Source organism: Tasmannia lanceolata, unplaced genomic scaffold, assembly GCF_043159265.1.
Source record: "Tasmannia lanceolata isolate RefF3 unplaced genomic scaffold, GAP_Taslan_0.1 ptg000002l, whole genome shotgun sequence".
In the NCBI taxonomy this organism is placed as follows: Eukaryota; Viridiplantae; Streptophyta; class Magnoliopsida; order Canellales; family Winteraceae; genus Tasmannia; species Tasmannia lanceolata.
Window position 1 is genome coordinate 33,091,076 of NW_027518679.1, and position 26,609 is coordinate 33,117,684.

At 38.1% G+C, this 26,609-nt stretch overlaps 1 protein-coding gene across 5 annotated transcripts; it reads right to left on the reverse strand.

Annotated features, from left to right (window-relative positions):
* On the reverse strand, positions 1 to 25,960 carry AS1 (myb-like HTH transcriptional regulator family protein). Of its 5 annotated transcripts, none has more exons than XM_077376599.1 (4): positions 25,733 to 25,960; positions 22,838 to 22,912; positions 17,343 to 18,433; positions 1 to 40 (listed from the first exon to the last, which is right to left on the reverse strand). In XM_077376599.1, the coding sequence occupies exons 2-4, from the start codon at positions 22,874 to 22,876 to the stop codon at positions 16 to 18; spliced, it is 1,155 nt and encodes a 384-aa protein (XP_077232714.1). In that variant the 5' UTR covers positions 22,877 to 22,912; positions 25,733 to 25,960; the 3' UTR covers positions 1 to 15. The 5 variants fall into 5 exon arrangements, with proteins under 5 accessions (XP_077232714.1, XP_077232718.1, XP_077232717.1 ...); XM_077376603.1 differs by lacking the exon at positions 22,838 to 22,912 and adding an exon at positions 25,560 to 25,590; XM_077376602.1 differs by lacking the exon at positions 22,838 to 22,912 and adding an exon at positions 25,560 to 25,593.
* Positions 25,961 to 26,609: the final 649 nt, after the last annotated feature.

The following is a 26,609-nucleotide window of genomic DNA, read 5'->3' on the forward strand; positions in this document are numbered from 1 at the left end:
GCACATTCATCAATTTCATAGGAACGGCTTTGTCCCATCGCTAAGAAGCAACAATAAAGAGTTTTAGGCATCATGTATCCTTCCCATCCTATTTAGCTATTCACATAGATCGATGGTTAGAATTGGCCATCAAGAGCAAAGTGGAAGAACTCTCTCAATATCGTATTCTTCTAGAAGAAAAACAAAAATTGTGTTTTCATTATGGTCTGACAAGCAACAATTACTTAGATATGTTCGTATTGCTGGGAAAGTCAAAGGGTCAACAGGTCATTAGAACTATATTGATTGTTCCCCAATAACCGAATACTTTTTTCTGTAAAGACTGCATATTTGATTCCGTCCATAAATCCATTTTCTTCCCTATGAGTTCCAGTATCGATAAGAATTATAGTTCTTACTCTTCATATGTTATGGTATGAATATACCATACCAATTCGTTATGTATGGATGATGAGATTCCATTCATACAGAGCCAATTCCAATAGACTTATTGAAGTCTTTCGTATGAGGGTGTACCTTTGTGTTTGCCTCAATCTCCATGAGTATGGATCACTAAAAGTTTTAAAGTTAAGGGGTTGTAGAATCAATCCCTGTGGTGCAATTAATTTTAGCTCTCTCAAAATTCTCTCTCTAGAGAATGTGATTATTGCTGACATCATATATATTTGATATTCTAATTGGTCAATGTGTTCACCTTGAGCATTTGAGTCTAGAGAACTATTCTGGAGGCATATATCTCTGGTGTAAAGGTGAGATCAAGATTTGCACAGCCCAATACTTTAAACACAGTTCTCACCCAAAGAGACCGAGCTTCACTGGTTGTATACGCGATTGAGAAGGCCTCCAGGGAGCTTCATTGTGCCTTAGTAAGGTAATTTCATCCTCTCAAATTCACTCATTCACATCTTTGGTACACCCATATTTGACATAGGGGTACAACTTGGGCCGGGCTCAACCCGAACCGGATCAGTCCAACCCGAATTGGGGTCGGATAGGCTTCAGATTTTCATCAAGTTGCCTTGGCCCTATTTGATTTCGGTTTCAGTTAGGGTTGAGACTAAGACAAGCAAACCCAAACCGAACTCCACCCCAATCCCCGAATTTCAAAATCTTTAGATTACCCCAAGTCAACCCGATCCAAACCGACTCAATTATAAAAACTGAGTTGGGTTGGGGATGAAATATTTAGAGGTGGGTTGGGTTAAGGTCGACCTTCATTGACCTGAGGCTCAGGCCAGGTCGGGTTAGGGTTGATGTAATGCTACCTCGAATTGGGCTAGGGTTAGCCTCCCTACCGGAGCTGCACCCCTAGTTTGACTGTCAAGTTACAAAGTTTGAAGTCGATAATTATTTGAGAAAACTTGCGTATTTGAGAAAACTTATAGGGAAGGATAGATAGTGAAGTGCATGTCTTTGTTATATTAAGGTGCGAGTTCAATTTTCACTAGCTATAATGTCATTTTCAATAAGTTTGAATTGGATGAGCTATTTATTAGATTTGGCACTTTGTTGGAAAGTTGCCTTGTTTCATGCATTGTGTAAGTGCCGTGGGAACAAAATAGGAAAGTAGATGTTTTTTAGGTTTTACAAAAACCTATGTATAAAAAGAGAATCAGTTCTCCTTGGTGGGTTGTGGCGGGAGGTGTGTTGGCTACCTCTTAGGCTAAAGAAAGAGAGAGAAAGAGAAGGAGAGAGGAGGAGGAAGAATGAGATTTGTTGTTGGGTTTTTTCTTAGATTACTCTCTTGTATGATCTTAGGTGAGAGAAGCAATGAAAGAGTTGCGGAATTTTTGGTTTTGAATTTAATCTATTACTTTTTACATAACTTCCCGATTCGTACGACAATCTGGTGACTACGTTATTAATACTGTGAAGATGGAAGATGTCACGACGAGACTAGGAGGTGGCCTAATCAAGATGTTGGTCATGGGTTGATTGTTCATGGTGGGAATCAAAGAGGAAAGCCGTTTTTCCAGGGATTAGGAAAAGGCAAAGTCAAGGTCCAAAGTCAGTGGAAAGGATGTGCAATGTTACAGTTGCAAGAAATATTGCCACATCAAGCAGGATTATTCAAAGCGAGTTGACTACATGGACAATGGTGCTACGAATGCGGTGCTGGTGGTAACAGATGAATAGAGCGAAGAGTTTGGAGACGTTCTCGCAGTCTCTGTAGGTAATCACACCTCTCCTCATGATGAGTTGATTCTAGATAAAATGTGCTCTGTTCATGTATTCTCCAAGAGGAAATATTTTGATACATTCAAGGAGACAAGGGCTGGTATAATGTCCTTAGGTGACGTGTCTGCTTTTGACGTCATGGAATTTGGAACGGTGAAGATCAAGATATTCGATGGAGTGGTTCATACTTTGGGTGGTGTGTCATATGTCCCAAAGATACAGAAGAATCTAGGGTCGCTTAGCCGGTTTGACTACAGTGGCTATAGGTATTCAGCTGTGGAGCCATGAAAATCACATATAGCTCTGTGTCTCTAATGAAAGGAGAGAAGTGTGTTGGATTATATCATCTGTTTGCGGACACAGTGACTAGTGTTGCTAAGATCTTGATGGCTAGTTGGAAACATGGTAATGACGTGCACACACACGTAGAGTCTCTTTCGCAGTTGGCATAGAGGCATGTTTCCAGGTTGCAGACAATGGTGAGAAGCTTATAATTGTACCTGTGTTCGAGAGGACGGATTAAGATCCCTCTCCATGGTGACTAGGTGAGTCAACGGGTTGGCAACTATTGGCCATGTTGATCGAATCGGGAAATAGTTCTATTTTGAATTGAAGCTAGAATAGCCAGGGTAGTGAGTGGGGGTAGAAAAGCAATCTTTTTGTCATGTGGGGGAAGGTCGTCTTTCTAGTGGTACGATATTTGCTTTGTTCGTTTCTCGTCCTCTATTGTCCATGGCCATTAATTAAAGTATTTCCATTCATACTTCCGAGCCAGGTGCCCCATTACGTAAGGGGGACGAAGTCATTCAGAAGCGAAAGCCGACTCTTCCAAAGGAATCAGAAGCTCAAGAAGAGAGAGAAAACTAAATTACATTTACCGGATTCGATCCAACCACAATTTGCCTAGCAAGAACCCTCCTCAAAGCTAGTCGAAAGCAGGATCATTCAATGGTGTGTAGCTGGTATTTCAGAAGGCCAGTGGTGGTTTGCAGCGACAACAGACTAGTGGCTGTATTAATGGAAAATCTTCAGGTGATTGGGAAACAAGTCAAGGTGGAGATTGTTGGAAAGTTGTCTTATTTCCTGCATTATGTAAGTGCGGTGGAAAGAAAATAGGAAAGTAGATCTTTTTTAGGTTTTACAAAAAACAATGTATAAAAAGAGAATTGGTTCTCTTTGGTGGGTTGCAACAAGAGGTGTATCGGCTACCTCCTGGGCTAGAGAGAGAGAGAGAGAGGGCAGGGGGGTGGGGGGAAGAAGAAAAGGATTTCTTCTTGGGTCATTTATCGGGTTCCACTTGGATATTTTCTCTTGGGATTTTTCTCATAATACTCCCTTGTATGATCTTGGGTAAGAGAAATAAGTGTTGCGGGTTTGTGGGTTTTGGATTTAATCCATTGTAATCGTTGTTTATTGTTTTTCTCACAGTGGAAGATCGTGTTTCTCGCCCGTGGATGTAGGCTTGGCCGAACCACGTAAATTTTGGTGTTAATCTTTTGGCTTGTGCTTACTTTACTTTCCATTTATTTGTGAATGATTGAATCGGATTTGCCCAGCGAATTTTTTTGACAAACTTAATTTGGAAAATTTGTGAAAACAGAAAAATAAGCAATTAATTTGAAAATTTGGAGAAATACGACATATTTGGAAACTTATGAAGTTTAAATTTTTGGAATCATAAATTCAGGACTATTTTTTTTTAATTTTAAATTAATCATGAATTATGTAACTATGCTTGAGAGAAATACAAAAAATATGATTGGATCACATTATATGATAAAATATACCTTTCTTGTTTTTTCTTGTACCATAATCTCAAACATTTAAAGCTTAATATTTGAAGACTTTTTAGTTATAGGCAGGTAGCATGTTCTTGCTCGAAGTGCTATTGTTGATAAGACTCTATTCTTAGATTTGGGTGGCCATACTCTATGGATTGGTATTTGAAAATCACCTTCAAAGTGACTCCTCTTGCACTATAGTCATTCCTCAGGAATTGAGAGAAATGAAAAACAGTGACGAAAGATTTGCATTTGGAAAATTTGTAGCCCAACAAAATTTGTGATGTGAATTCTAATTGACAACCAAATAATGCCATGAAAAGGGAAATCTGTCTTTTTACTTCAGTTTTCTCAATTTTTGGTCCAACCAAATGGACCCATAAGGTCTGTGATGAGTACATACATTTATCCAATATATTGTTTCTTAACAGGCTTATCAATGATTGACTAGGCAAGTTTCTTAAATGAGTGATTATGGAGATTTTCACACCTTTCAGCATATTCATGTGAGGATTTTACTATTTTTAATTTATCATGCCAATTTGATTTTGTAGGTTCAAGAAATGATTGAAGTAGATCAAGAATTGAAGTAGACCAAGGAGATCATTGAGAGTCCAAGAGGTTTCCAGTTGATTGTTCATGACATCACTTGGACAAAGTGTTGGGATTTTCTGACCATCTATGCAGCCTTGCAAATAAATTTACTTTTTATGTTGTACTTTGCTCTTATATACTCTTGGGGTTTGATGAAATTGTTTAAAATCCTTTAAGATTGGAACTTATATCCATAATGAGTAAGCTGGACTGCCTATTGACATAATTAGGCTGCCACAAGTCCAAAAAGAAATAATTTGCAGTGGTTAGAGGACCATATGAGCTGCCAATGAATTATTTATCCCCGATATGTGGTACTTGGAATGTTTCATTAGGGTTTCTACGAAAGGATCAACTTTAGAAGAGTATTAACGTGCTAGGTGTATTTTGCTTTGGTTCGAAAGAAGGCCTAAGACCTAGAAAATTCGTTCCCAAAAATATTTCCTTTGAATCTCCGACTAAAAAATGAAGAATTTTAGAGAATTTCTATTATTCTTGAATTTCTTGGATGAGTTACAAAGAGAATTGATGGTGCTTATAAAGAGCACCTACATGATAAACATAGAAATAAATTACGATAACTATGGAAGGAGATATGTGTAGAATATTCTAACCTAATTACTGATCAAACCTAGTTTCCTAATCTATCTAGGTTACCTCTACGAGCCAACTTGCCTAGTATAATAAGATGATCCAACGGTGAGATCTCCACATAATCCACCAATGAGATCTTATGAGATCTCACATATTCTAACATGCCCCCTCAAACGTATGTGGATTGAAAAATCAACATATGTTTGATTACAATGAAATTCCCCAATAAGAAAATAAAATTTTCTCCCCCTAAGAAAATATATAGAATCTTTTGATTTGAAGAGCACTGCTGAAGATTGATGATAAATATCCCCTGATGTTATTGCTGATGATAACCGATATTGAATGCAGAAGAAGACGCCGCTTGCTCATGTGTCGCGAAGAGGGCTTATAAGCCAATAGATCATAGCCTCAAAGGAGCTAGATGATACTCAAGCCTCGATGGGCGAGTAGAAATGGGTCACTATGGACTAATGCCGGAATGGACAAGAAATTGGTCAAAATAGACCAATGCCGGAATGGGCAAGAATGACCACGATGGGCGAGAAATCATGGGTCAGTAAATACCGATCACCATGGAATTTGACTCTCTCAGGCACGAACCTCAAAGAATGGAGGCCCCTCAACTGAGTAAAGTAATCAATTTCAGGCACACACCTCAAAGAGGTACCTCAACTGAAATAGGACAAAAAAATGAATGGAGAAGGAAAAAAACGACAACAAGCGGCTCAGATGACAAATATCGCGACAATGCGTGAAAAACAATGCGTATATCAAATATGGGGTCTTGAAAGAAAATGAGTGCAGTAAAAATACATGGGGAAATATAGAAAACGAAATCATGGGATGCATGAATAAAAAGACTAGATTTTGAAATACAAAAGAAGGCGTGCAATTATGAAGATGGAGAATGGCAGATCAAGGAAAACAAAATGAACGAAAACCTAGGGCAGAGACTGCAACTAAAGAGTAAGAAAAGAAAACCTAAGGAAGAAGATGTAGAATTGGCGCAACTAGTAGAAGTGTTGATGATGGGTGCAATGCCCGGCGGACGGCTAGATCTGCCGTCCACCAGAGGACGCACTCACGGAAGTTGTGATCAACAGGTCAGTCGGATCGACCGCTCTGATACCATGAAGAATTTTAGAGAATTTCTATTATTCTTGAATTTCTTGGATGAATTACAAAGAGAATTGATGGTGCTTATAAAGAGCACTTACATGATAAACATAGAAATAAATTACGATAAATATGGAAGGAGATATGTGTAGAATATTCTAACCTAATTACTAATCAAACCTAGTTTCCTAATCTATCTAGGTTACCTCTACTAGCCAACTTGCTTAGTATAATAAGATGATCCAAAGGTGAGATCTCCACATAATCCACCAATGAGATCTTATGAGATCTCACATATTCTAACAAAAAAAGTGATAGAAAGTTTTGAAGAGAACAATGGAATTAGAGCTGAAATTTCTACTTAAGAATGGCGAAATGCATTTGGTGTTTTTTTTCCCTTTTTTTTTAATCTTTGGCTGTTCATGCCAAGTCAGAAAGTGGCTTTAAATCTCCCTACTGCAACATTGACTATAAATAGAATTTAAAGATCAATTTAAGCTTAAATTCATGTTTCTTTTTTTCCACCTCAGTTTGCTTAGGTTTTTGTACCCGAGGAACACAACTGAACAAAGCCTAAACAGGAGAGACTAGGAATCTAGGTACGTCGTTCTCTTTGAATTTTGACCAAGACTAGTGCAGTCTTGGCTGCTTGAACCGAAACCCTTACGCCATTAATTTTTTTTATTTAGATGTATTTATTTTGATACAGTGCCAACATGACAGCATGTCATGCCTAGGTGGTTTTATTGGAGTTCCAAGGTGCATTCACGAAATTATGTTCCTGCCCGTTTTTAAGCCTGACTTTTGGACTACGCATAAATTTTCTAGAGAAGTTTGGAAAAGAGAAACCTTTCTGGAATTTGACATTTTTACATTGTTTGATTAGACATGGAAATAGGTAATTTGAATTTTGAAGTTTAAATTTTGGGCAGTGATAAATCGACTCCCTAATATCTTAAATTGAATCCCATCTCTCTCTCAGCACTGCCCTATTTGGGGTCAGTTTAAGATATATGGGGTCGATCTATCACTGCCCAAAATTTTATTTAGAAGGAACTTCAATATGTGATGATGAGTTTTTTATATGATGGAAGGCCATATGTCCATTATGTACAGACCACACCATAGTATGATCCAAACCGTCCATAAGATGGGACACAACCTAAATAGGTTGTGCCCCAAAAATCATTCCCATAGGTTGATCCTAACCAACCGATCTTGTCGCGCATTAGAGGGTTAATTCTAACCCATCTATAGATCGGATGGTTAGGATCAACCTGTGCGAATGATTTTTGGGGCACAACCTATTTAGGTTGTGTCCCATCTTATGGACGGTTTCGATCATCCAATGGTGAATTGTGTCCCATCTTATAGACGGTTTGGATCATCCTATGGTGTTGGCCGTAGAGTATGGTGCTTTTTGAAAAATAATGGACCATAAGGCCTTTCATCATGTAAAAACTCTGTAATGATATCCCACTAAATAGGCCATAGCCGTATATCATTTTCTGAACGGCAGGAGAATAAAAATTCCTACAATTGAAACCATGCCTTAGGCTATATTCGGATTGCCAGAAATTTTTTTAGGCAAAACTTCTTCTTTCTATGATTGAGAGGAAAATTATATAATTATGGTTAAACTAGTCGATCAATTAATTGAAAGGAGTTGGTTCAAGAAATCTTTCTTTTTTTCCCTAGAAAACAAAAGTAGGAAATTTTAAGAAAGAGTTTTCCGTTCTAATCTTTTACAAAAAATTCAGGTAATCAAGTTGGAGCTTAAGAGAAAATCTCGAGGCATCCTAAAATCTGTGTCATGACGTGCTATTTTAGAATAGAAGAAAGTTTCCTAATTAGAATAGAATTCAATACGTAGTGATAGTCAAATCGAGTTTCCTTTTAACAAACAGTGCGTCTTCTTCTATATTAAGAGTCCATGTGTAGGTGGGACTGTAGGAGTAAAAAGAGATGAAACATGTGGTTTTTTTTTTTGACCGACACCAACATCTGTATTAAGATGTCTCTGTTAGTTATTGCATATGAATGAGATTAATGAAGGTATGAAGAATTAAGGAAAAAAGAAACGTACATTATTCTTTTGTTTGTTCATTCAAGAAAAGCCTCTTCTATACTTCTTGTTTTTTTTTTTTTTTTTTGCTACCAAATTCAACAGTAAAGGAACAAAGATGGGTGGAGGGGAAAAGAGAATATGTGCCCAAATCAGCGATTTCTCTGATGACATCCTCTCTTTCTTGCCAATGAGAGATGCAACAAGAACCAGTATATTGGCGCAAAGATGGAGATATCTATGGACCTCTATTCCCAAATTGGACTTTGATGAGTCTAATTTTAAGGGAAGAGGAAGACAGCTAGAATTCAGCAAGTTCGTAGATTTGGCTTTGTCCCATCGCCAAGATGCAACAGTAAATAGTTTCAGGATTCATGTCTGCTTCCCATTCACGCTCGCTACTCATTTAGATCGATGGATAGAATTTGCCATCAAGAGTAAAGTGGAAGAACTCGATCTTTCCTCTGACGGTGAATGTTTGTGTTTGCCTCAGAGACTATGAGTATGGATCCCTGAAAGTTTTAAAGTTAAGGCGTTGTAGTTTCAATCCCACTTGTGGTATGAATTTAAGCTCTCTGAAAATTTTATCGCAAGCAGATTTGATTACGACAGACAAAACATTTGATCTTTTAATTCAGAGGTGTGTTCTCCTTGAGGAGTTCGAGTATAGAGAAGTATGGTGGAGGCAAATATCTCTGGTTTCCTTGGCGGCACGAGAGTTTGATGGCGAGTTTCACTTACATTCCCTCATTCAATTCTTTTAAACGTGTTTCTCACCTTGAGAGACTATACGTGATCGAGAAGGCCTACATAGACCTTCAAGGTGCCAAAGTTGATGTAATTTAATTCACTCCTTCACTTCCTAAGTATTCCCATGTTTAACATAGTGGGCAACTTTGGGCCGAGCTCAACCCGAACCTAATTGATTGTATTTACAGACTGAGTATGTGTGTATTTTGCTTTGGGTCTATTTTGCTTTGGCTGGAAAGAAGGCCTAACACAGAGAAAAGTCTCTACCAAAATTTTCCTTTGCATATAATCATACCGCTTGTAATTATCAGTTTGATGATGGCTATTTTCATAATTACAATATTGGTAATGAGAGGACTAAATTAGCTTTACAAAATCATGAACAATGAAACATAACCCCATAGGTAAAGCTTGTAAAATCTTTAATATTACACTACTTGAAACTCTGAAAAAAGCACAATTTCTAAAATTTGGAGAACCAGAAGTGTGCATCATCGAATCTTGAGATTGAACAAGAAGTAGATCTAAGTGGTCAGACATTTAAATTATCAAATCAATTTCCGTTCAGCAGAGATCGTTAGATCTCCCATTCCTTTTGAATCTCCAACAAAAAAAAGTGTTGGAAAGTTTTGAAGAGAACAGCGACAATAGAGCTAAAATTTCTACTTAAGAATGGTGAAATGCATTTGGTGCTTTTTTAAAAATTTTTATCTTCGGTTGTTCATGCCAAGTTAGAAGTGGTTTTAAATCTCCCTGCGGCAACATTGACAATAAATATTAATTCATGATCAATTTGAGCTTAATTCATGCAGTTTTGATCCGATAAACTCATCTAACATATGTTAGGCTAATAGGGTTATCACTCTTATATCTTTTGGCTGAAGAAAATCTAAGGGTCAGTTCAGTCGTGCTACTTTCCTACAGAATTCCACCTAGGTATATAGTTCGGTTGTGCTTCTGTTACAACTACTTTCTGACAAAATTCCGCCTAGCATCAGTTCGGTTGTGCTTCTGTGCTACTTTCCCTCTTTTATTTTCGTTTCTTTTTCCCACCTCAGTTTGCTTAGGTTTTTGCACAGAGGAACACAACCGAACTCAGCCTAAAAGGGAGTGAATAGAAATCTAGGCATGTAGCTCTGTTTTAATTTTGACCAAGACTAGTGTGGCCTCAGCTGCTTGAACCGAAACCCTTTTGCCATTATTATTATTTTTTTAGATGTATCAATTTGTAAGCTACTGATGAGAGAGTTTATGATTGCATCGGTGATTTCAGAATCACGAAACGAAAGCGAGATGTACAGTGGTAATCATAGCAGATTACTGACTCCGAAGGAAGAGCCACCAATTTAATTTCTAAACAGAGCCCCTCCATCATAACTGGAAAATATTTGGCGGAACAGAGAAAAGAGAATCATGCAGAGTGACTCAGCTTCCTTCAGAAAAAAGCAGCATCATAAACTACTTTTCGGAGGGGATTCGGATCGATGGGCGGAACTGGACCGGCCTGGCCCGGGGGAAGCCCTTGGGATTTGGAGCAATGGGCGGAACTGGCCCGCATTTGGAGCAATAGGCGGAACTGACAAGGAACCAAAACCCTCTTCTTCTGCTCCTATGCTCAATATAATCAATTCATTTGGTATCTCTAAGCATAAATTGAGGGGGAGGATATATTATTTTTATTCAATCCCAAGGGGGAGCTCCTACCTATAATCAATTTAGGTTTATCATCATAAAAAAGGAGGAGAATGTTAGTCCAAGGGTTCAGCGCTACCTAAGTTTTGATGATCTTCAAACCCAAATTAATTAAGTTGATGACTAATGGCTTTGCAAGATGTCGTGTATCATACAGGTACATTTGGTTTCCACAACTTGCACAAGTGTCAAAAGTCAAAGCTTGGAGATGAACCAATGTTAGTGACCCACTCATGGACCCAAAGTCAAAGTAATCAAGACTTAAAGGAGTCACACGCTCAAGTATAGCAAAAGGTTCACAAGCACAAGCAAGAGCCCAAGGGAAGATCACTCAAGCCAAGACAAACAAGAAGACAAATATATTTTTCACTTTTTCGATAGTATTGGAGATTAACTCAAGTGGTTTTGCATCTTCCAAAGTGTTTTCAAAGTGTATTTTTCACGTTTGCCCAGATGTCTGCCGTGACGGGAATATAGCTGTTGGGCTCCAACGGCTAGTTGAGTTTTAGGGTAAAAAATGACCCCTTTGCCCTCAAACGGCTACATCTCTTACTTGGCTATAAATTCAACATTGAATGGACTTTAATTCTTCTTCCTAACACTTGGAAATCAATTTTGAACTTCAATTTTCAAACTTACAAAAGATCTCTTGAAAATCCTCAATATACTTTGAACTTGTGAATCCACTTGAGGAAAATCTCCATAGGCACTAATTGTATTCTTGTGGGAGAGTTATTTGTGAGATATTATTGGCATGTCAAGCCTAGGTGAAGTGAGTTCTCTTTTTTTTTTGTTCAAGCTTTGTAAGAGTTTAAAGACTCAGATTGAAAGAGTCTCTGATTAGGCTCGTCAAAGAAAGATGAATCTTGTAAGTGGTTTCTTTGATCCGGCCTCATTTTTCAAAAGAGAATCAACATAGTGGAAGTCCCCGAGGAGCCAAACTTGGGAAGAGTGGACGTAGTCCTTAGTGTTGGATCTAAGGACCGAACCACTTAAAAAATCTCAGCGGTCATTGTCTCTTGTCTCTTTTCCTTCTTTCCCTTTGGTGATTGGTAATATCTCATCCTTACCTTTTTAATTTCATAACTTAAAAAGGGTTAGTTGTTTTCATATTTCAAAAAGAATTTGATAAAAACAAATCTTATGAACCCAATTCACCCTCCCCCACCCCTCTTGGATTGCCTAGTGGAATTTTAGAAGCACTTCGGGTCAGTTTGGATGTACCTTAAAGGCTCTGTTTAGTAATCTACAGATTAGTGATGTAACTAGTCAATAGGGAGAAGACAAGCATTGGATTTACCTAAAACTTAACTCGTAGAATATCATCCTCATAGAGTAGTGGTATGAGGTATATTACTGGAGAGACGAGAGAAAGGAAAAGAAGTAAAAGAGAGAAAGAGCATCATTTACAAGAAATCCATGAAAAATTTCACCGTTTTGTTAATTTTGGATTTCATGGGGAGGAGGCTAGGGTGACACATAGGCAAACAAGCAATGATTAGCCAAGAGGTATCTTGGTATGTCAATGTATATTGGCAATATTGGAAATGCTATATTGGGGAAAATATAAGGAAGGGACAATATTGACATCCCAGTCTCATGAGATGGCAATGTGAAATTGGCAACCAAACAAGGGTTTTGCTGACATGGCAACCAAATGCCAAGCAAAACCCTAAGCTACACATGCTTTTGTGTAACCAAACACACCCTAATATAGAAGTCCAAAGAAAGGAAAATAGATTCCCATTTCTTTACTTCCCTTTTTTCCCTTGATCTAGGAGGATTTAGGAGGAAAGTCACAGTAAAAGAAGAGTGGATGTACAAAGGAAAATAAATACCCACTTCTTTCCTTTCCTTTTTGTCCCTTGATTGAGAAGAAAGTCAAACAACATAAAAAAAGGTAGGGCAACCAAATAACACTAGAAAAAGGAAAATATGTTCTGTTACTTTGATTTTCCTATAAAATCCTAACTTTTTTGCAACATATCCTCGAGAATTTTACCATTATGATTCCTAAAAATACATCCAATCGCGACTAGTTCGGCTCGGGATTACCTAATGAACTCCCATCAAATTTGAATTTGATCAAATTATCCAACCATCATGGCGTCGCCTTAGGCAGAAGCTTATTTTTATTCATTTTCTTCCCAATCGTATCTCATGAAAAGTACAATTATTGCATATTTACAGTAAAAGGTAATGATTTCCGTTATGAAGTTGTTGCTGTGAAGCAATCATGGTTGTTACTACATATTCCCGATGGTTTTGTCACCATAAGCCAAGTTACAAGCAGTTTGTTGAATGAAGTGAGAAGAAAATCTTCAGATTCATCCCACTCCCAGGCATTAGTCACTGAAGAACGGGGGAGATCAAAGGACAGGAAAAATTACAGCAGCACCAAATCAAGAAGAAGATCCAAATCAAGAAGTGGATTGGTCCGTATTCATTGTAGGAAGCCTTAACATATGAAGGATTGCAGAAAATTCAAAAGCGAGCAAAAGGAAGGAAAAAATGGTCAAGGAAGCAGTGAAACTCAAGAAACCACCGCAGTGGCATCAAGCGAAGTTGTGGTCTTCTCGATATATGAAGGTTGTGTTAGCACAATGTCTGATGGGTCGAATTGGGTAATTGACTCAGGAGCCTCCTTCCATGCCACATCACACAAAGATTTTTTTACCACGTATCAGTTGAGCAACTTTAGTTCGGTAAAGATGGGAAATGATGGTATCAAAAATTATTGGCATTGGTGATGTGGGCATTACCAGCAATGTTGGTTGCAAATTGATACTTAAAGATGTGAGGCATGTTCTTAACCTCAGATTGAATCTCATCTCAACGGGAAAGCTTGATGATGAAGGGTATGTATCACAGTTTGGCAATGGAATGTGGAAGTTCAGAAAAGGCTCTCATGTTGTGGAAAGAGGCAAGAAGTGTTGCTTCCTCAACAAGACAGAGGGTCAGTTATCTAAGGGCAAGATAAATGCCATTGAAGAATCTCAACCAAATTTATGACATCGGCAACTTGGGCAATTGAGTGAGAAAGGTTTGGAGGTTTTGGTGAAGAACAATTCCCTTCAAAAACTCAAAGGTGTGTCCTTAACCCCTTGTGATCATTGTTTAGTTGGAAAACAGTACAAGGTTTCTTTCTTGCATTCTAAAGCTAACAAAAAAACTAACATCTTTGATTTAGTTTATTCGGATGTATGTGACCCTATGACTGTGAAAACTCTTGGTGGTGAATTATATTTTGTTTCTTTTATTGATTATGCATCCAGGAAAGTTTGGACCTATGCTATGAAGAGCAAAGATGAAGTGTTTGAAATCTTTCAAAGGTTTCAAGTTATGGTTGAGAGGTAAACGTCTAAGGCATTGAAATGTCTCTGCTCGGATAATGGTGGAGAGTACACCTCAAGAAAGTTCACGAATTATCTTGCGAAGCATAGCATTAAACACAAGAAGACTGTCCCTTACACGCCATAGCACAATGGTGTTGCAGAAAGAATGAACCTCACATTAGTTGCAAGGATTCGAAGCAAGCTTTCATCGGCAAAGTTACCTAAGGAGTTTTAGGGTGAAGCCATTTGTACAGCGTGCTACCTGATAAATAGATCTCCTTCATCACCATTAGAAAGAGAGGTTCCAGAAAGAGTATGGACAGGCAAAGATGTGTCATACTCACACTTACGAGTGTTCGGATGCAAGGCATTTATGCATGTACCTAAGGAGAATCGAAGCAAGCTTGATAACACGGCAACCTAATATGTATTTTTGGGTTATGGTAATGATGAATTAGGGTACATGTTGTGGGATCCCAAGGCTAAGAATTGCATAGAAGCCGCGATGTAGTTTTTCCATGAAGACCAGATAATTTCTGATCTTGGCAAGGAAAAAACACTAAAAGAGGTTATAATTGAGCTGCCAGAAGCTCAATGAGAGGTTTCAAGTGAATTGTCCATGGAAATCACTTGAACAAAGTGTTGAGTTTTCTAACATTTTCTTTAACCTTGGAAAAAAGTTTATTTTTTATCTTGTACTTAACTATTATATACTCTTGGATATGATGAAATTGTTTAAAATCCTATAAAGATTGGACTTAAATATTGATAATGAGTGAGCTGGAATGGAAAATGATTAGGCTGCAACAAGTTCACAAAAATACTTGGCAGCGGTAATAGGACAATATTTGCCCTTCAAAAACAAAATGATGGACAATATGAGGTACAAGTGAAATATTTACCCCAGATATGTGGTCCCTGGAATGTTTCATTAGATTTTGCACGAAGGGATCAACTTTTTAAGACTATTAACCTTTTGGGTCTATTTTGCTTTGGTTGGAAATAAGGGACTAACACCCAGAATAGTCTTTCCCAAAAAAACATTTTCCTTTGCACATAATGATATTGATTGTATTATTAATTTGACGTTGGTTATTTTGATAATTACAGTAACGATAATGAGAAGACAAAATTAGCCTTTCAAAATCAAGAACAATAACACATAACCCTATAGGGAAGCTTATACAATGTTTAATGTTATACTATTTGACAACTTTGCAATTGCACGATTTCTAAAATTTGGATAATCAGGAGTACATCATCGATCTTGAGATTGAACAAGGAGTGGATTGAAGTGGTCGGCAATTTGAAATCATCAAATCAATTTCCATTGGGCGGAGATCATTATATCTCCCATTCATTTTGAACCTCGAACAAAGAAAAGTGTAAGAAAGTTTTGAAGAGAACAACGAAAATAGAACTGAAATTTCTACTTAAGAATGGTGAAATGCATTTAGGAATTTTACCCTCTTTTTTTATCTTTAATTGTTCAACCCAAGTTAGAAATGATTTTAAACCTCCATGCGGCAACATTAACTATAAATATAACTTAAAGCTCAATTTACGCTGAAAATCATGTAGTTTGGATCTGATCAATGCATCCAACATGTGGTAGGCTAATTGGGTTATCATTCTTATATCTTTCAGCTGAAGAAAACCTTAAGGGTCAGTTGGGCTGTGCTACTTTTCGATAGAATTCTACTTATTTTCCATCAAAACAGCATTGAGTGGGTGTTTTACGGCATCTCATCCTTTAAAAAAAAATGTTTTTTAAAAAAATTTCTTTTATTTGGCTGCAAGTATTTAACTTGTAGATTAGTGGGGTAACTAGTCGACAGGCATGAGACAAGGATTGGATTTACCTAGAACTTACATGGCAGAATATCAAACTCATAGAGTAGTTGTATGGGGTGTCATTATCAATATAGTGTGAGAGAGAGAGAGCATCATTTCCAAGAAATCCAAGCAAAATTTCACTCATTTGTGGATAATGGCATGGATATCGGAGGGAGGGGACGAGGGTGACACATTAGAAAACATGAAATGATTAACCAAGAGGCATTTCAAAACGTCGATGCGGGTCAAAAACGGCTAAAGCAAATCTGTGTGACGCGGTCAAGTACTAGAGAGGGCAAACTGCGCACTCGTACAAAATAGTAAGTATTGATCTTTTTGGCTACCATTGTCCATACAAAATCTACAATTCTTGGGAGAAGCACAGAAAACAAAATCCATGCCTTAGAAAATCAGGGCGAATTACATTCACAAGGCAAATAAAGAAAGACCCAACCATAACATCCAAATCCTTCCATCACAGAACTGATGGCCTATATAAACCCTAGGACTGAAGTGGTATATAAACCCTATCAAACTATAAATTTCACAAGATGTTGATGGATGAATGTCCATTCAGCATAGGGCTAGAACCATATCAGTTGATCATGGGGTACAAGAAAGATGCCTTGATTAGGGATATAATTTGGGTCGGGTCGGGTTGAGCTTACACTAAAAGATGAATTGGAACTAACACGAACCCAACCTGAATTTACGGCAAAAGTTCCACCCAAAATCCAAAACATCGACCTGATTATGCATACCTGTCCCCATGCCAGACACATGTTGATACTTAGAATCCATCCTTGATGCATGGTAATTATAGTCAGACTCTTAATCAAAACCTAAATTTATCTAGTTAAACTATGTTAAAGTATGAAAGATTAAATAACGCCTTATCCAACGGCTTAAGCTTTTGGACTAACTGGTTGTTTCACATGGTATCAGAGCAAATGCATGGGTTCAAACCTCCTTGATAGCAAAAATCCACATGCAATGGCCAAACCCAAAAGAGGAGCCACATGTAGGCCAAACCTAAAAAGAGGGGCCACACGTGAGGGAAGTATTAAAGTATGAAAGATTAAATAACGCCTTCTCCAACGGCTTAAGCTTTTGGAGTAACTGGTTGTTTCACAAACTAAGAGAAGTGAGTAAACTTTTAGCGGGGTAGGATCCAGTAAGCATTTTTTTTCCAGTACTCTCAATCTTAAATGCATGCAACTGCTAAATTCAAGCATGTTTGAATAATGCAGCAAATGTATACATGAATCCAAGTTCTCCTTGTGTCCCTCATATTCATTCACCTAAACTTGATGGAGATTAAAACCCAAAGCAGAAACAAGGGAATGCACACATGATCAACCAAAGACTAGAAATAAGGTGTGAGAATGGAAAGCTCACCTTCCATTGGGCTCGGCTGCCCGTTGCCGACACCCCAATTGCTCGAGAAACTTAGCTAACCGGAGGTGTTTAGCAGTCCACTGCTCAGCCAGCTTTTGCTCCTTTGCGTCCGCGTCCCTCCTCAGGCCCGATATCTGTTCCTTGTACTCTGCTTCAATCCTCTCCAGTGTTACTTTCTGTTCTTCCCTGAGTGCCCTCACCTTAGATTCAATCTCCTCCATCTTCTCCCTCCTCCGGCAAGCCTTCTCGGACTCCAACTGCATTTCGACCCTCCTCAGCCTCCACGCTGCTTCCTTCTTATGCGCCACCCAAGCCCGATGACCCTCTTCCAACTCTCTGCAGCATTCAACCAGCTCTGAAACCATAAGCCCATCTGGAGTAACAGTACCATGTTGTAAACTACCCAACACCAAGCCATTATTATCTGCTGGTCTTTCCTGCTGCATCCATGGCATAGGAGCTGCGGGAAGGGTTGATGGTGAGAGAGTTAGCGTGACTGAAGGAGGTGGCTCAACGGTGGATGGGGCATTGGAATTTGATAACCAAGCAGGAAGTAAAGGTGATGGAGGTGGGGGTGGGTCGGAGTGAAGGAACCCATTGGAAGTGGTCATGAGAAATGGAGTTGGCCGAACTTTCACCAGCTTTTCAGCAAAGGTCTCAAGAATGCTATCGTACTTGCCTTCCTCTATCGGGGCAACGGCTTTGCTCTCTTTCAGCTCTCTTTGTTGCTTCTCTTTGAACACTTCCCACCACTTACCTAGCCTCTTGGCTGTGCGACCAGGGACCTCAGCTGCAATCTTCTTCCACTTGTTTCCGTGTTTGGCCTGCAGGCGGATGACAAGCTGCTGCTCCTCGTCGGTGAGGGAGCCTTTCTTGATACCGGGCTTCAGGTAGTTCTTCCACCTCTCAAGGCAAGATTTGGCGTCCCTGTCAAGGGGAGTGTTCATGCGCTGGGAAACAAGGTTCCAGTCCCGTGGGCCATACTGCTTCACATATGCACGTAAGAGAGCATCCTCTTCAGATTTCCAGCGCTGCCTCTCCTTCATTTCCAGGAATGAACACCCATTGCCTCTGACTGTTTCATAATGTACCTGCACAAGGTGTAATTAATATTATCAGATTCTGCTTATTGAAGAGGGAAATGTTACAGGTTCAATACCTATCTTTGAGTATCAAAGTATTTTTAGAAAGAAGGCCAAAGATAGTGTACCAGTAAGTAGTTATCACATTGAGACATTCACATGGAAGTTTGGAAAACAGTACAAAACATAAAGAACATTTTTCAGTTGGGCTAAATGCCAAGAAAGTAACAATTTTAAAGTATTTCTTGAAAGAAGGTCACAGATATGTGTACCAGTAAGTAGTTTATCACATTGCGACATTCACATGGAAGTTTCGAAAACAGTACAAAACATAAAGAACATTTTTCAGTTAGGCTAAATGCAAATAAAGTAATGACATTCAACAAATCATATCAGGCTGTAACTGTTTTCTTAGTGTCTATTAAGGATTAATGCGAATAAATTATATTAAATCCTTAAAAATTAAGGTTTTTACATTTTATCTTGACCAAAAGAGAAATAGAAAGTGAAACAAAGTGATGAAAATAAATAGGGTGAAGGTTTTTAAAGGTGTGAGGGCCCTTCATACTGCGCATATGTTCAACATCACAACAATAACAATCTTTTCATGAAAATAATGTCTGTCTTCTGAAAATGTGACACACATTCCCCTATTCTGATACAAGTGGAATCATTAGGGTGGGATGTTTGGGACAAGCTTGAAAATAGTTGTCTTCATATTGCTTGCCTAAGTTTTACATCCACAAGTTCTACTTTTTGTGCCTCGAACCTTTTCAAATGTGTAGTAGTGATGTCGATGCAACTGAATGTGAGTGTAAGTGCAACAGTACAGATCATGTGCACTGGACTATCAGCAGGTCACAATCAAATGTCTACTGCACTATCAAGAGTGCAAAGTGATTTGAACAAAAACAAGCAAAGAGTGGAAATATTTACGTCCAAAGATTATTATTTTTTTTTTTGAAATGGCAATATAATTATATATAGGAGGACCGAGAAGGGCCTCAAAGGAACAATAGAGAGAAAAAACCAAAGACAAAAATAAGAAAACCATCCAAGGTGTCACGGAGGAAGTCAAACCACTCCAAGTCCTCCCTCGACACCCCAAACCTAGCTAGAGAGTCTGCTTCCGAATTAGCAGACCTCCTTACACGATTAAAGATAATAGAAGCACCAATAGTCAAGTCGGCAATCTCCTCAAAATAAGACCAACACCTCCATTGGGGGCGGGGGGCACCGAATCCGACAACCATCTAATCACATTTTTTGAGTCCCCCTCCACTATAGTCTTGTTATAGATATCCTTATCAATTCTTTTTATCCCTATATGCATGGCCCTTACTTCCGCCTCATTTGAGTCACAAACCCCAATTGGCCGAGAAAAGGACCACAAAACCTCTCCAATAGAATCCCAGCAAAGACCTCTAATACTAGCCGGCCCCGAATTCCCCAAGCTAGATCCGTCAAAATTGACTGTGAAAAGATCCAAAGGGGGAGGCTCCCACCTCTGAATAATCTTAGGACGCACTTCCTTCTCCATGCACACTATTTGCCACCCCTCCCATAAGTCAAAAGCCGATACAAATCTAAACATAGTAAGACAGTTTACCCAAGCTATGATTAAAGAAACTACTTTAATATAGAGCCAATATGGAGATTTAGACTGACCATCAAAGACTCTTGAGTTTCTCTCATTCCATATAACCCACCATGTAGCTAGCAAACACATACCCCATAACACCTTTTCTTTCTTTTTCCAAGGCACTAGCTCCCAACTAGAGATTAAATTCCGAATTGACCGCGGAAACACCCAACAAATCCCAAATCGCACAAGATTAAGGCTCCAAATTTCTCTAGAAAACTTGCAATGAATGAAGAGATGGTTGATGGATTCCCCATCTTCCAAGCACAAGGAAAAATGGTCCACTATCAAAAGTCTGGATCTGACCATGACGTACCTGACATACCGACCAACCAAAAAAGCTAACCCTTGGAGGACAATGAAAGTTCCATACCTTAGCTGAGATGGAAGTTACACCGCAGGGCACTAAATGACGATAGAAGGATTTAACATAAAAGAAGCCTAATGAATCCCGAATCCATACTCTTTTATCTGACCCGGATCTTTTAACGTAGCATCCCTCAAGCAACTTCGGAAACTAAGCCAACGAATCCAATTCTCTATCGAAGAAATTTCTTCTAAACCTCATAATCCATGACACCTTGAGGCCCTCTCTTTCAAAACATTCACCTACTAACACTTTCTTTTGGGAGGCTACCACAAACAAATCAGAGATGCTCGCTCAAACACCATGCATCAACCCAAAATCTGATCCGATCACCAGAATAGACTTTATAACTTATGCCACCATCAAAGAGTGAGACACCCTTCTGATATCCCGCCACACAGTCAAAGATTTTTTAACATGCAAGTCCTCTGAGCCCCACTTTCCCGCCGAGAAACCATACGTCCCAAAAGATTATCCGACCCAATGCAATTGGTTTTTCAACTCTGTGAGTAACCCCAATTGGAGTGCTGAATATCCAGATGTTTACAGCCATTTGGCAGAAATCATGTGCACGTCAAATTGCCAAGTACCGCTTTCTAGCAGCATAGGTGTCACCTGAGTCACATGTGCGATTTCGGTTTCAAAAAAGAAGCCATTGCTCCCACCTGATAGCATATAATTTTCTTTTAAGAAAATAAATTATTGGGTCTTTCATGTCTATAAAAAATAAAGAGGAAACTCTAATCCCATCATGTAAAGTCGGACGCTGCATCATCCGATATGGACACTGTCTCAGACAAAACAGCTTAAGTAAATGATATGGTAGCGTGTACGATACACCCCGTCTAATGTGTCTAGGTAGTAGGAAATCCAAGACAGATCGCCTGACAAGTTTCAAAATCTGAAGGCACATCACACATTGCCTTGGTGATGGTAGTGGTGGTGGTGGCTGAGGTTATCCGTGTTATGTTGACGCCTCACATAAATATGGTGTTTGGGGAATACCATTGATTATGAATGATAATAATGAATTCAGAAGTGGAGAAGTTTGTGGTGAAAATGCTAAAAATGAGAAAATAATTTGGTTAGGAGACTATGAAACAAAGCTGGAAGGGTAAGGGGCAATGCGAGGAGGGTTCCAAGGGGTCTAAAAATTATGCAGGAAGAAGAAAAACACAAACAAGCAATGGGAAAAGTGAGGGGGAAATATGTGGGAAGCATCATGAGAAGTGAACAAGAAGAGTGTAGATGCCTCAGTAGTAGTGAACAAGATATGCATAGAAATAGATAGGGTTTTAGATGGTTAGGGATAAGGGTTTATTGTAACTTTTACAAGTAAAGAGGACTTCAAGGATGATTGGAGTTTCAAGTTGTAGGGATTTAGAGTTTACGGGCATAAAGCTTTATTCATTTTGCTAAGCTTTTTAAAAACAGAAATCACATAATTTTTATTTGAATCTTAAGATGAGTTCTAAAATTTTAAATAGTACTTTCGAGTATATTTAAAAGAGTGTTTCAAGTTTTAAATGCACTCATTTGGCATCACCAAAAGGGGACAACCCACTTATAGAAAAAAACAGGCACCTAAATAAGAAGTGCGAGGGAAGCACGCCTTGCTAAATATGGGAAGCGTGAGGAATTTAGCTTCTAAAGTGAGCTTCCCCCAACTATAGAGCTTCCGATAGTATTGTGGGAATTGGCAAAACTATTGTTAAGACATACTAGAAGCCTACAAGGCTACAAGTGATGACATAGGTTTTATATAATATTTCCTTGCAGCCACTGATCCAAAGAAGGACAAAGATGATCATGAGCTGCATTGCTCGCTTATGTGACTTTTGAGGTACATGATCATGCAGTTGGTACTTGCAGATGGTACTTCGAGGATACTATTTGGTCATATTTAGAGTTAGACTTTCACTGCATGATTAAGTATTCAATTAAATCTTCAGTTAATAATTTGGAATCGGGAACCAGTTTAATGATTGAATAATCATGATGTGATAATCATTAACTAGTGAATTACCTAATTAGGCATAAATGGTTAATGATTACCTAATTACACATCAATGGTTTATGGTATTTTTCTTACTTGTGAAATTATCATTGTCAACTCACAACTGAATTACTCAAATTGCATAGTGCAACCTTGTTAAATTATTGGTTATAATTTCTAACAGGACACGGAGTTAATACACACACATAAGGTACAACATGCGGCATTCCATATAATTTTCCAATGTCCATAGCATTATTCATTTACTAAATTATGATTTCTTAATGTACTTTGTAAACAGAATGAAATAGATTAAGTACCAATGTACCTTGATTGTGTGATATCAGTTGAGTTATTATTAAAAATTTCATAATTTTTATCATACAGGAGTGGTTTGACGATTCTAACATGATTGCCGTAGAATGATTGCCGTAGCATAATAGCCATGAGATCAAGGTAGAACTTTGATGGAGCCAACGGTTCCTAGCCAAGATTATCTCAAACCAGTCAAGAGTTACAAAATAATTTCATCAGTTTATCCAAGCAGTCATTATATATGAGCATTTGAAATATGCGATTAACATCCTCCAATTGTGCTTTTCCTGACCAAAAGAAAAAAGATGACAATAGGATTTAGACTAATTAGTTCATGAAGCAGCTCAGAACTTTTTACCTTTGGAATAATGGTGACCAAATAAAATGTAATAATGTTACCACTACCATTTGTGATGACTTCCAATTACTTCCTCTCATTAAACATGCTTCATTTCAGGCACTATTATCATTGTTTTCAACTAATAGTTTAGCAACAAAAAGGCGATCTTCAGAAATTTGGAATTGTTTTGAATTTTAAGGGGACAGGCAAACTTCAAACATTGAATGGTGTTGCTTCACATTTGGAAACACTGTTTTTTTTGGCAGTTGAGTATTTCTTGCATATTTCTAACCCAAAATGCTGGCAACAACCTTCAAACTGTAGGTACAAACTATCATTTTTCATTTTTCATTTTTAAAGCGCCCTATAAGGGATTCAAGTCCCATATATCCAAACTAAATATCTAAGTGAGGTCAAGCCACAAAGTTGAGAGAGTGTCATCTTTGGTGGAACAATCATTGAGTAGTTATAAAGAATGACCCTGATTTTCAGTCCTTGTACCACGACCAAGATGTTGGATCTCTCGCCAATCCTTCAAAATCCTGAAAGATTCTATATCTAGGAGAAGCATGATGTTCTACACAAATAGCAAACATTTTAGCAGGCAAGACAGATCATTACATCAGTTTTACAATTTTAATTGGCAAGCTGCACCCATATGATAAATGATAAGCAATGAATGGTAGATTTTAGAACAGAATAACTGGCGTTGCTTTCGGATGATTAACTGCAGGCTGCTCCTAGCTCAGTGAAGTCTCAGAAGAAGTTACTTATGTATCCAATCTACCTTACAACCATATAATTAATTGCAAGCATAGAACAGAGTACTACCAAAAGTCAAAGAACAAGATTTGTTTGTAAGAAATACAAAGACAATCATTGAAAGTGAGTAAACCCATTGACAATTTATCTGATTGTTGATCATCAAGAAGTTAGTGCAATGAACAAGGGGAAAGAGGTAGTTCCAAATTTTCAATTCCATGAAAATAATGGACTTAGTCTAAAGAAACATTATATCCCCAATAACTGGTAGAAAAGAAGTTTGATGCCTCAACAGATTTTGAGACTTCTACTATTCGTAGCATGGGGGAGCCTCATGCACTGGGCCGTCCTTTGTTTTACTATTCTATGGAATGATCTTTTCAACCTCGACTTCACAAACTGAGGGCTGCGAGAACAGGTATTAGCTAACCATTATTTGACTAATCTACTAAATAAGGTACCTATTATTGTGACTAAGACTTGGTTCAGCTCGAAACATCAGTTCATGGAGTTCGAGAAGCCAAAATTAATGAAGTAATTAGGGACATTGCATCCTGTGATAATGTAATGGCTGAAGTGCAACTCTGAGAATGGACTTTCTGATGACAAGTTTTCTAATCTATGGATTGTCATACACAAGCAATTTCAATCAAATGACCAACCATGTCTTAATGCCTTCCATTTTTGAGGAGATAGCTATAGGTCAGCTGCATTCCTGAGTCATTTATGGAAAAAAGTAAGGAAGTTTGCGATTTATATCAAATAAGCCTCAGTGGATCCACTCGATGACCAGATTGAGCAGAGAATAGTTTCAAAGATTTGGATCTAAAATTTCGGATTACGTTGAATCTGACTGGCTACAACCGCTGTGATGCATGCGGTTTCCAAAGATCTACAGATCTCAGACTTGTTAGAATACAATAGATCTGACCGTTGGATCGTTAGAGTGGTAGATTAGCAATTAGTTTTCAGTCATTTATACTTTGTATATGTTGAATTTTAAATACAGACAGAAAAAACCCTACAACCCAAAATTTTAAATCTGACTGGCTACAACCGCTGTTATGCACATGTTTCTTACAATTTGAGAATCAATCAACACTCTATAACATCCAAATTTCGGGAGGTCATAAAACCCTAGACAGAAATCTGCTACAAGCAAGCAAAAGAACAACTTCACTTAAAACACATTTGAGAGGTTTACAATCGATCAAACAAAGAGAAACTAAAAAGATAAAACAATCCTTCACAGAAACCATCTCTCTTTCTGCAATCATGAAATAGACCGATTCAAGCAACCAAAACCCTAGCTACTTCAAAAGGACGACAAATTTATCATCTTTATCAAATTCAAAGAATCAAAAAGTGCCAAAACTAAAAACTCAGAATAAATAACCAAAATCATCAGAAAAAAAGGAGGAGAAATCGAGAAAGAAACTCTGAGAACCCACTCACAGTGTTCTAAATCTTCATCCAAAACCCTAACTACTTCAAAAGGACGACAAATTCATCATATTTATTAGATTCACAGAATATAAAAAAATTGCACTCACAGTGTTCTAAATCTTCATCCAAAACCCTAGCTAAATCAAAAGGACAACAAATTAATCATCATTATCAAATCCACAGTATAAAAAAGTACAAAAATCAAAAGCAAAAATCATCAAAAAAGGAGGAGAAGAAAAAAAAAAGAATCTCAGAGAAATCTCTCACAGTGTTCTTAAATCTTCATCCAAGACCCTAGCTACTTCAAAAGGATGACAAATTAATCATCATTATCAAATCCACAGTATCGAAAAGTGCAAAATTCTAAAAGCTCAAAATAAAAAACGAAGATCCTCAAAAAAAGAGGAGAAAAAAGAAAGAATCTCTGAGAAATCACTCACAATGTTCTAAATCTTCAGGATGATCAGGTTTATTTCCAATTCAAATTCATGAAATTAAAATCGCACAGAGAGAGAGAGGTCTTTGGGGATTTGGGTTTATAAAGGAGAGAGAAAGGGCTCTGACAGTAGCGAAAAAGAAGGGCACGCGAGAGAGAGGGGACTGGAAGGGAAGAAAAACAAGGGGCAATGATATTTTCACACCCCCTGCATTACGCATGCGCCCCCCTTACAACGTGATTTGAGTCTGTGGAGATTCATTCAATCTCTCTCTCTCTCTCTCTCTCTCTGCTGACGTAGGCAGGGAAGTGTGCTATCGTAAGCGTGGGGTAGGGGTCTGATAAGCCTACAGGGACAGAGAGTGGCGTACGTTAGATATCGGAGCTTAAAATGCGCACCATTTGGGGTGTTTTTTTTGTTTTTGTTCTTGGGCAGTGGTAGTCGTACCATGGAAGAGACGAGACGAGATACGGACCGTTGAAACGGAGAGAAGATGCTGAGAAGACGCGCTCCTGTCAGAGACGTATCTGGCACTGCCCTCTATTCATCAATCATTTCAAGGTTACATTTTATAATGACGAAATTACCTCTTTATCTAATAGAATGACATTTTTATTAGATTAAAAAATAAAAATGACAGTTCATATCCCTCAGATGCGTGCGTTTGGGTTGTAGGAATCAAGAATCGGAATCCACGTAGCATTCCGATCCTATTCCGATTCTATTTGTAAATGGTTATAGGATATCTGATTGCAGTGTTTGGGCAAGAACCGAATATTAAATGTAAATGATGATATCAAAAGAAGAATATTAAATGAAAAAATACAGATACACCCCCTCTAGTTTCTAACACATTCAACTCTAACCCTGAGGTTTTAAT

Bases quoted from the DNA above. Each gene is read 5' to 3' on its own strand.
- AS1 (XM_077376599.1), bottom strand. From the start codon at position 22,876: ATGGCTATTATGCTACGGCAATCATTCTACGGCAATCAT. The intron at 18,434-22,837 runs GTTAGAATCGTC...CACCTTGTGCAG, and splicing joins AATCATTCTACGGCAATCAT to GTACATTATGAAACAGTCAG. The intron at 41-17,342 runs GTGAGCTTTCCA...GTTGCTTCTTAG, and splicing joins GCAGCCGAGCCCAATGGAAG to CGATGGGACAAAGCCGTTCC.